This window comes from Dermacentor silvarum, chromosome 10, assembly GCF_013339745.2.
Source record: "Dermacentor silvarum isolate Dsil-2018 chromosome 10, BIME_Dsil_1.4, whole genome shotgun sequence".
In the NCBI taxonomy this organism is placed as follows: Eukaryota; Metazoa; Arthropoda; class Arachnida; order Ixodida; family Ixodidae; genus Dermacentor; species Dermacentor silvarum.
Genome location: NC_051163.1, coordinates 84,474,436 through 84,489,260, shown reverse-complemented (window position 1 = coordinate 84,489,260; position 14,825 = coordinate 84,474,436). Strand labels below are relative to the sequence as shown.

General features: G+C 47.7%; 1 protein-coding gene across 1 annotated transcript in view; it reads left to right on the top strand.

The window, feature by feature from the left end:
* The window catches only part of LOC125941055 (uncharacterized), an 82,833-nt gene that overhangs the window by 5,355 nt on the left and 62,653 nt on the right, over positions 1-14,825 (top strand). The window contains exon 2 of the mRNA XM_049657975.1: positions 13,695-13,962. Coding sequence (XP_049513932.1) covers positions 13,698-13,962 — 265 coding nt within the window. The 5' untranslated portion in view covers positions 13,695-13,697. The remainder of the gene's footprint in view (positions 1-13,694; positions 13,963-14,825) is intronic.

Genomic DNA, 14,825 nt, shown 5'->3' with positions numbered 1-14,825 from the left:
ACAATCACCGCTCACCTCTTACCGATGTGTCTTCGGGCGTCCCCCAGGGTGCCTGTCTGTCGCCTTTATTATTCCTAATCTATGTGAACGACTTGCGTACTAGCATAAATTGTAAACTACGACTTTTCGCAGACGACTGCGTAGTTTACAACACCGTTAACTCCTCTGACGGTGTTCTTTACCTGCAGCGTGACCTCGATGCCATCTCGTCATGGTGCGAAAAAATGGCAAATGCCTCTCAACTTATCAAAATGCAAATCGATGTGTTTTACCCGAAAGCGCACTCCCTTTCAGTCCACTTATCACATTAGCTCGGTAAACATCGGCGCCACTTCATCCTACAAGTACCTGGGTCTTATTTTGACGTCATCACTCTCTTGGATAACACATATCCAAACAATACGTCGCAAAGCTGTGCGTTCACTCGGGTATCTACAAAGGAATTTAAAAAAGGCATCCCCGGAAGTAAAGAAGCTGGCGTACGTGACATTTGTCCGTCCACAACTCGAATTTGCTTCCGCTGTTTGGCAGCCATCTCAAGATTACCTAGCCGTATCATTGGAATCCGTTCAAATCCGAGCCACCCGCTTCATCACTTCACATTATTCACGGTACACTAGTGTCACTTCCTTGAAGCAAGCAATAGGTCTGCCAACACTGAAGTCACGCCGCATCATATCTCATCTTTGTTTGCTGCACTCCTTCTATTACAATCCATGCTCAAGGCATCACCTTCTTAAACCACCATTGCGAACTTCATCTCGCATAAGTCACAGCTCTGCCTTAGCACGTTTACCAAGCCGCTCATCCGCCATGACCACTTCCTTCTTTCCTGATGCAAGCGTTTATTGGAATGCGCTCCCTGACCACTTCGTTACCTGTACTGACCGCAAAAAATTTCGTGAATACCTAACAAATCACTTTGAATAACTTTCTGTTCCCAGTGTACATCGTTCATGAACCCATCACAAAACACTCGTAATAGTCTACCCTTGTCAGCCCTTCCACCTAGTACATATTTTTTTGTTTTGTTCACGAACGTATTGCCGCGTTGCTTATTTAAATTCGTAATTATTGTTTGATTGTTTAAAGTCATACAAAATCAGCCATGTTTCTTTTTGTTGTTTTGTACGTAACCACTTTTACACATGTTTGTATTGCTCCCCCCCCCTTGTGTAATGCCTTCGGGCCTTCACGGTGATAATAAATGAAATGAGTGTGCCACATCCGCAGTCACTTCCTCCACTACCACCCAAGCCATGCATATCGGTAATGTCTACAAAGGACAAGAACACTGGGAAGAATATGGACATCGGCGCCTGGCCTGCGTTGCTAAAACGGCAACACCAGCAGAATCGCGGGCACGCCATTGGAAGTAGACCACCGCGGGCTGCTGGCGAATTGACTGAACAGGATCGGCAAGTGGTTATAATGGTGCGATCACTAATGAATACGATTCGCGTTCTACTCAGCAAGCTGCAGACTCCAACAACTCAACGCGTATTGCAAGTACTGGATGCACTGAATCCAGCACTTGCAAGCCTCCTATGAGCACACGCTACTTTCTTTTCGCTCTGAAATAAGAAGTGCGACGATTTTCAACCGAATGCCAGAGGCTTGAAGGCTCGCATCTGACGCTTGTGCCAGTTTGCTTGAAGAATCGGTGTCCTATACTTATTTGTGATCCAAATGTGTCACCGCATTACAGGCCATGACACTTACTGGCGGTGAACTGGTTACGAAGTTTTTGCTTCTTCCATATGCGAGGAACGGAGTAACGTGCTCATTTACATCCGCATGGACTTGACCTACCATGTTGTAGAGCCTCATGATCACAACCAAAACGTATGCCTTCGCGTCAGATAGCACAAAGTGCTTTTTTTTACTCTTATTGGCTGTTACAACTCCCCGTCAAGGCGGTTTGACTCTGAAAGATTTAAATACATAATAAAGGAAACGATGACCCCAGGTTCATCACTTGGGACTTCAATACGCACAACTTGTTTTGGGGAAGCACCAACATAAGCTCCAGGGGGAGGAATGTTGCATCGCTTGCCTCTGATTATGACCTCTGCATCATGAACGATGGTAGCCCGACGTATCAGCGGGGTCCTATGTGTAGCAGCTGCCTGGACTTCACTTTGGTGTCACGGAGCTTCACATCACATGTTGAATGTTTTTGCGACATCGAGATTTATGGGAATGATCACATTCCCACTTAATGATTAACGGACTCACTCGCTCTTTCTCTCGTGGTGTCTTGACGAGTACTGACTGAGCTATGTTTACGTCGATTACGGAAGACGCATGTCAGGGAGATTTCGCAGAAGCAATGAATGCTGCGAAGTGTTCATTGTCGCTGTCGTCAAACCGAACGGATTTCGACATTGAGCTTGAGAGACTTCGTGCGATTCCACGGCGTGCAGGACGACGATAGAGACGCAATAAATCGATTTATGATCTGAGATGCACGGCGCCTTCCGAAGAAAGTTCAGCGTCACACAGACCCCCGCAGGGGCGTCTGCGTAAACAGGCGTTTGGTGTCTTGCGCCACCATGTACCCGAGCACATGAGGGTTGGACCCTCTCGCGTGTAGCCATGCGCGGCTTAGCCGTGTCTGGGGAAAGGGGATCCCGGTGGTTGAGCCGATGCCGGGTGTTCGGACCTTGACGACCCCTCGGCGGAGGCAACACACCTCCTTGGCCTCTGCTTCACATAGACGGCACCTCCAGACTGACCGACCTGGAGGAAATTGGCAGCCGCCTTTTCCTGTCCTCTCCAATCTTCGTCTTTGACTCTCACCTTTTCATCTTTCCTGTCCTCTTTTCACTTCTTCTTACTTCCGAATTTCGAGGCGGTAAGGGTTAACCATGTGTAACATATCCAGTCTTGGGTATATACATTAGGTTATAGTGGCTGTGTACTGCTGGCGCTGGCAGGCCTTGTATATACAGAACCTTGCCGCGTCCCCTTGTTGGGCTCCGTGGTGGGCGGCTGGCACAGCTGCCGAAATTTATATACTTTTATGGCTTTAAGCTCATTCCCAAAACTGCCTGCCTCTAATCAAGAGGGCGCACCGATGAATCTTTCACCTTTTTTTGCCAAGAGCAAGGAAATCTTTGCACGGTTCCATGTGATCCATACTGAAGTTCCCCAAAAGACTGTAAGAATGCTATCTCCCTTTATTGTCGCGAAGTGCCTCACCGACACCCTGGGGCCCGGATACAAAATCGCAGAAATGACCAGTGGCGACCTTCTCCTGGAAGTTCGTGACAAAGTACAATATGAGAAGCTGACAAATCTCGCTTCATTTGGTGACATCCAAATTTCGGTAACCCCACATCGTTCCCTCAACAGCACACGAGGTGTAGTTTCAGAACAAGACCTCCTAGAATTGACTGATACAGAGCTCCTGGAGGGCTGGAAGGAACATGTCACGAATGTGCAGCGAATTAAGAGCCGACGCGACGACCAAGAAATTCCGACGAAAGACCTCATTCTCACGTTTTGCACTAGAACACTCCCTGAACAGATCGAAACAGGCTACATGAATATCAATGTCGGACCGTACATAGCAAACCCATGACGCTGTTTGAAGTGCCAAAGATTCGGTCACGGCTCTCACAGCTGTCGAGGCCGTACCATCTGTGCAAAGTGCGCGTCGCATGACCACCCCGCGGACAACTGCAACGACCCACTCCACTGTGCAAACTGCGACGGTGAACACCCTGCTTATTCTCGCTCCTGTCCTTCATGGAAGAAAGAAAAAGAACTCATCATTCTAAAAGGCAAAGAAAACATTTTGTTCAAAGAAGCGCGCAAACGCCTCTCTATTGTACAGGGACCGACATTCTCCGAAGTGGCACGACAGGGGGCAGTGCCACAACGGTTCTCGGCGACCGTTAGGGCCACGCAGAGTGGACCGGCGGTAGCGCCACCCGCCCCCACTGCGGGATCAGCTAGTGCTGTTCCGCCACCCAGCAAGAACAGCCAGCAGCCCTCCGGGCCTGGGGCATCTAGGACTTCTAGGGCCTCCGCTCGTGCAGAGAAGCCCGAATCACCCGCGAGCTTACATCGCGAGAGGGCATCCAGCGCCTCGGCGGAGGCAATGGATGCATTACCAAGTGTATCGGCGTCTCAGACGCCGAAGGACCGGGGCAGCTCTCAGGAGCGCGCCTAGAAAGACAAACCCAGCATCACGGGGCCTGGAAAGGGCCCTGTGGGCTAACATAACTTTCCTCTCCTAAACACACAGCACAAAACATGCATTATGGATACACAAATACTACAGTGGAATGTTAGAGGACTTCTTCGTAACCTCGACGACATTAGAGAGCTCCTACATAAACATAATCCAAAGTTGCTGTGTGTTCAAGAGACACATCTGAACCCCACAAATACAAACTTTCTTTGTCATTACACCATCTACCGTAAAGACCATGACGTGGCGAACGCCTCGTTTGGCGGTGTAGCAATAGTTGCCGACAAGTCTGTAGCTTGTCAATATGTCGCCCTTCAAACGCCCCTTGAGGCAGTGTCAGTTCGGGCACTTTTCAGTAAGTTGGTAACCGTATGCTCCATTTATATGCCCCTGAATCCCCATCTCGAGAAAACAGACTTCCATAACCTCATTGATCAGCTTCCCGAACCCTACATACTCGTGGGAGATTTTAACGTTCATAACACGATGTGGGCAGACTCACGATGCGACGCGAAAGGGAGATTCACAGAAAACTTCCTCGTGAACTCCGGTGCATGCCTCTTCAATAAAAAGGAGCCAACCTATTATAACCTCCATCACAATTCATACTCATCAATAGACTTGGCGATTGGTACTGCTTCCCTTTTTTCCGACTTAGAATGGAGTGTAATCAAACACCCATTCGGAAGTGACCACTTTCCAGTCACCCTAAACTTAGTAATCCAACATAACTCCCCTCCGCATGTCCATAGGTGGAAACTAGCGTCCGCCGATTGGAAACTTTTTAAAAAATTGACATTTATATCACGTGATTTTATCAGTGAATTTAGTATAGACGACACAGTAGCGTATTTTACCGCTTTTATTATTGACGCAGCAGATAAATGCATTCCACAAACAAGTGGCAGCTCGTTCAAAAGACGAGTGCCTTGGTCGAATGAAGACTGCAAGCAGGCACGCAAAAAACTAAATAAAGCATGGGGCATGCTCCGTCGATCGCCAACAGCTGAAAACCTGATAAAGTTCAAACACATTAAATTACAGGGAAGGCGAACGCGACGGCAAGTCAAGAGGGTAAGCTGGGAAAGGTTCCTTTCAGGCATTAATTCCTATACCCAAGAGGCAAAAGTATGGAACGGGATACGAAGTCTTAAGGGGCAACAAAGCCATTCATTACCCCTGGTAAATGACGAAGGGAATAGCCTAGAAGACCAAGCTGATGCACTTGGGGGAATACTTCGAACGTATGTCTAGTTCTGTGCATTATTCTCAATCTTTCATCAATTACAAAGAAATAGAACATAAGGCACTTGACCGCGGATGCAGACAAAACGAACTATACAACAGTCTCTTCAACATCGCTGAACTGAAAGCTGCTTTGAACGCATGCAAAAGCTCCGCGCCGGGAGCTGACAGGATCATGTACGGCAAGCTCAAGTACCTACACACAGACACACAAATTACGCTCCTCGCACTTTTCAACACTATTTGGGCCGCCGGATACCTTCCAGCTAGGTGGAAGGAAGCTATCGTTGTCCCAATTTTGAAGCAGGGCAAAGACCCATCCTTGGTATCAAGTTACCGCCCAATAGCACTGATCAGCTGCCTATGTAAGCTGTTCGAAAAGATGATCAATCGCCGTCTGTTGCACTTTCTTGAATCCAAAAAGTTGCTCGACCACACATCAGTGTGGTTTCAGGGAAGGGCGGTCGACAACAGACCACCTCGTACGCGTCGAGGCTAACATTCGTGACGCATTTGCGCACCAACGGTACTTCTTGTCGGTGTTCTTCGACATGGAAAAAGCATACGCCTCCACGTGGCGCTACGGAATTCTGCGGGATCTGACAGGAATGGGTATCCGGGGGAACATGTTAGACGTCATTGAAAGTTACTTAACAAATCGCACATTCCGTGTTCGAATTGGTGATGCTTTGTCCAGGTCATTTATCCAGGAAACCGGGGTGCCGCAGGCTGGTGTAATCAGTTGTACCCTGTTTATTATAAAAATGAACTCCTGGTGTTCATATATTCAGCAAAGTATTTTTCGTTCTGCATATGTCGATGATGTGCAAATCGGATTTAAGTCGTGTAACCTCGCCGTCTGCGAACGAAATGCGCACCTTTGCCTAATCAAAGTGTCCAAATGGGCTAACAAAAATAGATTTAAGTTAAATCCCCAGAAAAGCTCCTGTGTCCTCTTTAGAAGAAAAAGAGGCCTCGTGCCAGAGCCCACTATCGAACTCCTTGGCCAACGCGTACCTCTAAGCAGAGCACAAGTTTTTAAGTGTGATACTTGACACCAAACTATCCTTCCTTCCCCACATTAGGTATCTCAAAGTTAAATGCCCATAAACAATGAACATTCTCAAAATACTATCACACACAACATAGGGCAGCGACAGAAAGTGCTTGTTGAACCTGTACAAGAGCCTAGTACGATCACGCTTATATTATGGTGCCATCGTGTATCACTCTGCTGTGCCAACCGCGTTAAGAATGCTGGATCCGATTCATCATTAAGGCATCCGATTGGCTACAGGCGCCTTCGGGACAATTCCTGTACAAAGTCTCTACGTGGAATCGAATGAATGGTCTTTTAACTTGCAGAGGTCAAACTCTAGTTTCACTTATTTTCTGAAAGTGCATTCGAACCCTGAACACCTGTTACACGACCATAAACAATACCACATCCGCCACACTGTTTCGCAATCGACATACAGCAAGAGAGCCCTTTTCACTGCGTGTCAGAAAGCTAAGTAGTGATATGGGGGTCCCATTGCTCGAACATCGCCTAATGCCACCAGCAAAGCTACTACATCGGTGGCAGTGGCGGGTGGTAGAATGTGATACATCTTTTATCGAGGTTCCAAAACATGCTCCACAGACACACACATTCACATGCACTTTTTAGAAATTCAAAGAATTGTTGCCCTGAATTTTACACGGATGTGGCAAAGTCACATGCCGGCGTATCTTACGCAGGTTTGGGTCCTTCCTTCTCTGCGTCCGGAAGTCTGCACCCTCAGACAAGTATTTTTACAGCCTATGCAGTACTGTCTGCAGTAAAACACATCAAGGAATCCAAACTACAAAAGACAATAATATTCAGATTCCTTAAGTGTTGTAAAAGCGTTACTGTCTTTAAAAAAGCACAAGAATCCAGTGTTTATTGAGCTTTATTCATTATTGTGCACTATTTATTCATCCAATAAACATGTGATAGTATGCTGGGTTCCTGGGAAATAGAAGGTAGACATTCGTAGCGCATCCTTTTTCAAGAGGCTGCTGCTGCGATTGGATCGCTTTGTAACGCTCATGCTTCCATGCCTTTGCGTTACAAGGGCCTTGGAAATGCAGTAGTGCTTTAAAAAAATCGCAAACGACATATTGCAGTTCATTTTATCCCCCCTTCTCAATGCATTTCTTTTTTTACAGTACATTCATTGGTCATTTCCATAATTTTATTACATATGCGTTTTACGGACTTTAAAGCCACTGTTTTTAGGCCCCTTTACAGCCATGTCACAACCAACTACATAATTCATTACTTCATTGTTAACTCATTAACTGTGGCCTGGCGCACTTTGGCCATACTTGGCCCTTGTGCCACAAAACACCAAATTCATCATCATCAACATCATCATCTCATAAGCAGACTAGAGTGTGAGCGATGGAAGACATTTTCAGAATCATTGGACCCTCGCAAGCGTCTTTCACAGATCTGTAGGACAGTGCCTGGTCTTCGTTCATACCCACGACACCTATTTGCAGCTTTGGCCCTCCATCTTGACCGCACTGAGCTTGATGTGGCAGAGTAATTCTATGTGAGTCACTGGTGACCCTGTCGACACCAATGGTGATGTAGGTGTCCTACCTGCGGCTCGGCTACCAGAAATGAGTGTCCTTTACCATGGAAGACCCTGAAGCTGCTCTGGCGGTTTCTAAACGATCCTCTTCAGGCCTCAATGGCGTCACCTATGCTGCTCTGGGGCACCTTGGACAAGAGGCAAGAACACTTCTGAACAGCTTTAACGAATCATGACGTAAAGGTAAATTTACCGGAAGTTAAGTGAGCTGGTACCACTGCTAAAGCCGGAAAAATCCCCATTGGACTTCGCGGCATAGCGACCTATCGCTCTGGCGTGCTTCATCGGAAAGGTGATGGAAAGGATGGTTCTTTCACGTCTTGAATGGTATCTCGACCGCTTCCGTGGCAGGCTTCCGTTGGGGTTGTTCAATTGAGAGCTTCATTGACTTCACAAGGTTTGTGCAAGAGAAAAGCCGTCAGCCCATATCAGTTGCGCTTTCTCGATGTGAAAGGTTCGTATGGCAGCGTTGCACATGATGCCATCAACTCCCCCAAGATTATTGAAATCGGCGGCAGCATGCTTCTTTGGTTATCCGAATACTTAACAAGCCGGTCGTTTATTCAAGCAGAAGCTGGCCCCACACCTGAATAATACTGCGGCGTGCCTTAGGGAGGAGTATTGAGTCCCACGTTGTTGAATGTGACACAAATTGTACCAGCTGAAGTTGTACCTAAAATAATCTACCTCAATATATGCAGGTACCATTTCCCTTTATACTTCTGCAGTTAGTAGCGTTCAGGAAGGGATGCTGACATCAGCATCCCTTCAAACACAACGCTTGTCTGTATCCACCGAGAAATATACATTGATTGCATTCACACGTAAACATGACTCCATACCCAGTCTATACACTATCACCTATTGAAAGACTCATCTATTCTAGGCTGTTATAATGGACCGAAACATTTCCAGGAGCCCTAATTGCGCGTACCTGAACTATCATCGATTGCCCAGGTACTAAGATTCATGTGCAGGAACACATGGGGCACATCCGTACGCTCCATGATTCAGTTTTCGGAGCTCTATCTATTTCTAGGATATCTACTCTGCAGCCTTCCACTGCTGCCCAATACGTGTAATTCAAATGTTCGCTCGTTGGAGAGCTTACAGGGAGAAGCATTGCGCACGTCGTTAGGGCTTGCTCACTGCGCGTGAACACCTGCAGCAATCGTCCTCGCCAAAGATCAACTCATCCAAACATACGTCGCTGTGGATTTTCTCAGGGCGCAAATTCGTCATCTTTCCCGCGTCCTCGATAATCACTTGGCATTCTTGCCTTCGCAGAGACCTCGCTCCAAGTTTTATGATGTTGTCGTCACGAATCCAGATTGTCTTCTGTCCGGATACACCCCAGCAGCAAGACCTTCATTTTCCCTTGTGGTGCCTGCAACAGCCTCAGGTGCGCTTAAGTATTCCGGCAGTAAAGAAGGCCAATCACCCAAACATGGCTCTGAAAGAGATAACGCTACTATTAATTAATGAGACCTACGGGGACCGAATACACATCTATACCGATGGTTCGGTCTCATCTACCAGCTCTTCAGGTGCCATTGTCAATACCGGCTACGAAAACTACAGCGAATTCAAACTGTCACACATGACAATGACATCAACGGTGGCAGAACTTGCTGCAAGAGACACCTCGGAAATTGGTCATGTTTCGCGACTCTAAGGCAGCACTCCAGAGTCTGCTTTTTGACCCACATTACAGAACTCTTGAGCAGCTGGCATATGAGATAAGAGAAGACCACCATCAAGCCTTCGCGAAAGGACGTGAAATTATATTTCAGTGGCCTACTGGACATACCAGCATTGCTTGCTGGTGATGACCTTGCCGAGGAAGCCGTCCAATCTGCCCATCTGGAAGCCCTACCAGTTCCAATTTCCTTATCCGCAACCGACGCTGCAAGAAAGCTTCATGTCTTGGCTAAAGATATGGCACACAAATATTGGTCTTCTCCCAACCTCCTGAAGTGTCTTCTTCATAGACTTGATCCATATTTAAAGATACAAGTGCCGTCAAAAGTTCCCCGCTCTTATGCGGCAGTATTGTGCCGCCTCTGGCTCGGGGTGGCATTTACAAAGGCCATTTACATTTCAGTATTGGAACGCGGATATCCCCAGCGAAATGAAGATGCGTGGATCATGGCCATACTCGTCGTAGGCACAGAAAGCGACGAAAGCGTTTTTACAGTACCTGAAGTCGACACGTCTTGGCGACCGTGTGTAGACTTCCTGTGAGCCTTCAATTTGCGCGCAACTGTGCTCTATCGCCTCTCTTTTAATCCCGGTTTCCCCAGTGCAGGCTAGCAAACCGGACGTGTCTCGTTAGCCTCCCTGCCTTTCCTTTTTTTCTATTTCTCTTTCCCACTGCACATTTCGGACATATCAAATTTGGTTCTACCTTGAAGGAGCACGTTTCCCCACCTATGCTTTTGAGCGCTTTGAATAAAATCTATTACGTTCCAACCAGTCCTATATACAATTTCCGCTGCAACGTATTCCCTAGCAGTACTGATTTAATCTAACGGCCATGCGATACACGGCTTCTGCGGATAAAACGCACAGAAATGGCGTGTATAATCGATCTCAACTTCGCATACGAGTAGCACCGAGCAAAGCGCGAAATAAGCCCAATACGTTTTTGTGCCTTTTGTAAGGGGTGCGACGTTTAGCTGCGGCACCAAATGCGTATTTATATAAAAACGTTGCGAGGCGAGAAGGTGGGTAAGATTTTCGACGCAGCTCGACGCTCGACGAGTGTCCCATTCTGATCTCGTCGAAAACCTCCGAGCTGCCCCAGAGGCACCGGCAAAAGTCACCAACGCCGCGCGCGTTTGATGCGAACGCGGGCAAAACACCGACGGCGTCGACTACAGTTCTGTGTGTTGCCGGTGCTGCTGCATGACCAAGTTTATACAGCTGTTAAAACTACTATCCTTACTCCGTATAGCTCTCTACGAATCTGCTATCGCAATTGATCCTTCGCCTTTCGGGTGAAACTGCGACAACTCTTTAATCGATAAGCTTTCTTTATGAACTTTAGCCATTGAGAGCCTATCTACCTAGCCACATACACTAACATAGTGATCAAAACTGATGACTACCTGCGGACACCAATTGTGTTATCGTGCACGTTATGGCGTATCGTCAGTGTATTGTCATTTTAGGGGCGAAGCTCCTTAGGGTCGAGCCTTGTCCCCCGTCGCGCCGTTGTAGCCACGCTAGTACTCGCCGCTCCCGCTAGAGGCGCAGCTGTGCTCTCGTTTGATTTGAATGGCGGCCACTAGATGGCGCGGCGGCGCTCGCTCCACAAGGCGGCGGCGGAGCGGAGGGCTCGCAAAGCGGCTGCAGCGCGCGCTCGCCGTCAAGACCGCAGGGTCTATGACTATGTACCTGGCACCTAACCTGACTATGTACCTGGCACCTAACCTGTCCAAGAGAAACATTGTCACGTAGATCGAGTAGGCGATGCTGCAATATGGAACTGAATACAAACACGGCCCCATCGTGCTCACCGGAGACATTAACGTGGACATCATGAACGACGACTCACTAGTCCAACAAATGACGTCCTGCTACGATCTCTGGTACATTTCATATGAATACAAACGGCCCACCACCATCAGGGGACGTTGTATAGACATCGCCTTCTCGAAATTTAGACTACATCTCATTCACAATCCCTTGGCTAGGTACTTTACGCACCACAATGCCGTTATACCTAAAGGGAAACGTTCTCCTGAGCTTAACGTCATATATGACTAAAACAGAATCGGGGGAAGCCCCTCCTTGTGTTTCGTAGAGCTCTTGAGCAAAATCATGTGCCCCATGTGTAAATAATGAAACATTGTGTATATAATGTATATATAATCACACCACACTCTCGTGTTTGTGTCACATCTTTGTATGATGACCGAGTGGGCTAAATCTACGGAGGATTCACGGTATACCAGATTACCTGCGGAGCTTCGCCCACTCATCATTCACTTCTTGGATATGGCGATCATTTTTTTCCAGTGTCGCCATACGACCCTCCGAAATTTATCGCCGTCATGCCATTGTCCTCATACCATCATCATCATATTCTCACGTTTAATACACAGGCGACTTCTAAAAGAGGCCGTTAAGGTAACTCTGAGTCGCCAAAGGGGCAGCGCAGCACCGACAAAAAGGCCAAGGCGCTAGCTCGTGAACAAGACTGTCCTCCTCTTCTTCTGGGAGCAAGTGGCACAAGCGCGTGGCATTACCCCTCCTCCCAGAAGAGCATCGACTCGATGCTAAACAAAACATGGACGGGCAGAAAGACTTGTCGCAGGAGAAACGTAATGGTCCGGAAACCACGACTATTCTGGTGTGCGATATGGTTTTAACCGCACTACATGCACAATATTGCCTTCGTCGTTCCATCGACGTAATTTAATGAACATTGTCATAATTCGGCTGTCGCAATTATGTCGGGACTATGCCGCCGTCGCCATGCCATCATAACGTCGTTCTAGCTCGGTCGCCATTTAGTATTCTTCATCCATACCGTCGTCTTAGTTACCCTCGTCATCCTAGTTTTTTCTGCCTAGTACAGTCATCACGTCGTCGTTAAACTGTCATAATTTCAGAATCGTCATCTCGGTGTGCCTTCGTCGTTCCTTGTTTCTTTTTGCGTCGTCCCTGCGCAGTCGTCATACATTCGTCATGCTCGTGGCAGACTTTCGCGAGCGGGTGTCATTGCAAAATAGGCCGATACAGGGGACAGTATTACATGGCATATAGCTGAAACATCGGCGGTCACAAAATGAACACTGCAGATTCTAAATAAACGTCTTCGACAATAGTGTTTTTACACCCTTGGAAAGCTTACCACATTACCGTCGACAGTCTTTAATGCACACTGCCAATAACTGCAGGAACTGTTTAAAAAAGCGTGTTTACACCTAGTTTTATTTTATGGCCATAGCAATTATATGGACACTCCAAGCGAATTTCTGCCGTCATCGTTATCGCCGTGAGGGTCGTATAAATTCCAGCGACAATGAAATCGTCGCCGCGCCGTAGCAAACGCGGTGTCTTCCGTAGTGCGAAACGCCGTGGCGTGATGGCAGGCAGGGAGCGGAGGTGACGTTTAGCTGCGGCACCAAATGCCTATCTTGTGACCGGGCGCAAGGCGAACTGGACACTCAATCTCCCACGTGGAAGGAGGAAAGCGCGAAGGCAGCACAGGATGGAGGTGGCGTGGTTTCCACTTTGCCACCAACTGTGTACTTGTTCTGGCGCGTCTTCCGGCTGTCGCGCGAACCGTATCTTGAAACCGTATACTTCGCCGCTTAGTTTCCGATGAAGCGATAGACCGCACGAACCATGGGTCGCTGGTGCCGCCGCGCTTGCGCACGCCAGCATTTTGACAGTGGTTGTCTGCGGTCATCGAGTGATCTACTCATGCTTGCTTGTGCGCGCTTACATCATGCTTCTTAATTCAGTTAGTAAGCGAAAGTGTCCAAGTTTATGCAGCCTATAAAACTACTATCCTTACTCCGTAAAGCTCTTTACTAATTTGCTATCGCAATTGATGCTTCGCCTGTTGGGCGAAGCTCCGACTTTTTTTCTTTCTTTTTCTTTCGGTGCAGAAAATGGCAAGCACATCGAGGCAGGCGCCACGTGGCACCAACGTTCTCACTCCCGAATATATGGCTTTGCTGAGAAGCCTGTGCAACCTGTATGAGCCGTGCAACAACGAAATTCAACAGATTTTCAGCGGCGCTTTCCGCCGCGCACTCGGAGGAGGAAGAGCAAGGCCCTCTGCCAGGGCTGAAGCCGCCACGGCGGAATCTCCTTCCACATCCCGTGGAACTCGGTCGACATCCCGTGATTCTCAGAAACGGCGTCGCAAGTTTGGTAACGACAATTCTCTTTTTACGTTTTTTTCCCTCTAGGCAGATATGCCTTTCAGTTTTGTCAGTACGAGGACATCTCTGCAGACTAATCATTGCATTTGGCGTTAAACCCAAGATAGAAAAGCATTCGGTGAACATATTTGTGAACTATATTGCACGAAGCTGTGGTTCACTCTGACCATCTTTTCAGCTGCACATCGCACATGCAAGAAGTAACCGAACACCTGGGTAGCCAAACACCGAGCCTAGGTGTCGTGTTTATTACTCCCGAAGTATATACCGCACGTTTTCTTAGTTTGAAGACATGTAAATAAATACAACCCTGAACTCGGGGAGGCCAACCAGGGTAATACAAGTTCAGCTATGCTCGACGCGTTCCGTTTCTTCCCGTACATTTTGTAACGGTCTGTGGCATCGTGATCGAGAAACGGCATCGTGATTCTAGTCACCCATGCTTTCATGACTTCAACCGGATTACTGTTTCACGTTGCACGTTACAATGCTTCCCTGCCAGTCATGGTAGTTTTTGGCACCCCACAAGGACCAAGCTTCTGATAGCATATCCGGACCTGTCGAGGTCGGCCGGCTTTCATTGTTTTCTAGCCCCTTCGGGCGTTGGCGCTGATATCTCGCTTGAGTTGACTTCAGCGTCGCAGTGCTCTTGGTGACACCGGCTTGCTTGTGGTTCACATTTTGCACATTCCGGCATGACATCTGGACGGATATGTCACCTTTAGGTTTCTCATTTGCGTAATGTTCACTTATATTACTTGTCCTACCACTTTCCCGTATTTCTTTCAATCGCTTGGCCATTTGTTTAGTACCGGGTATACCTGCATTTCCACGAAGTCTGAATCGCAATCT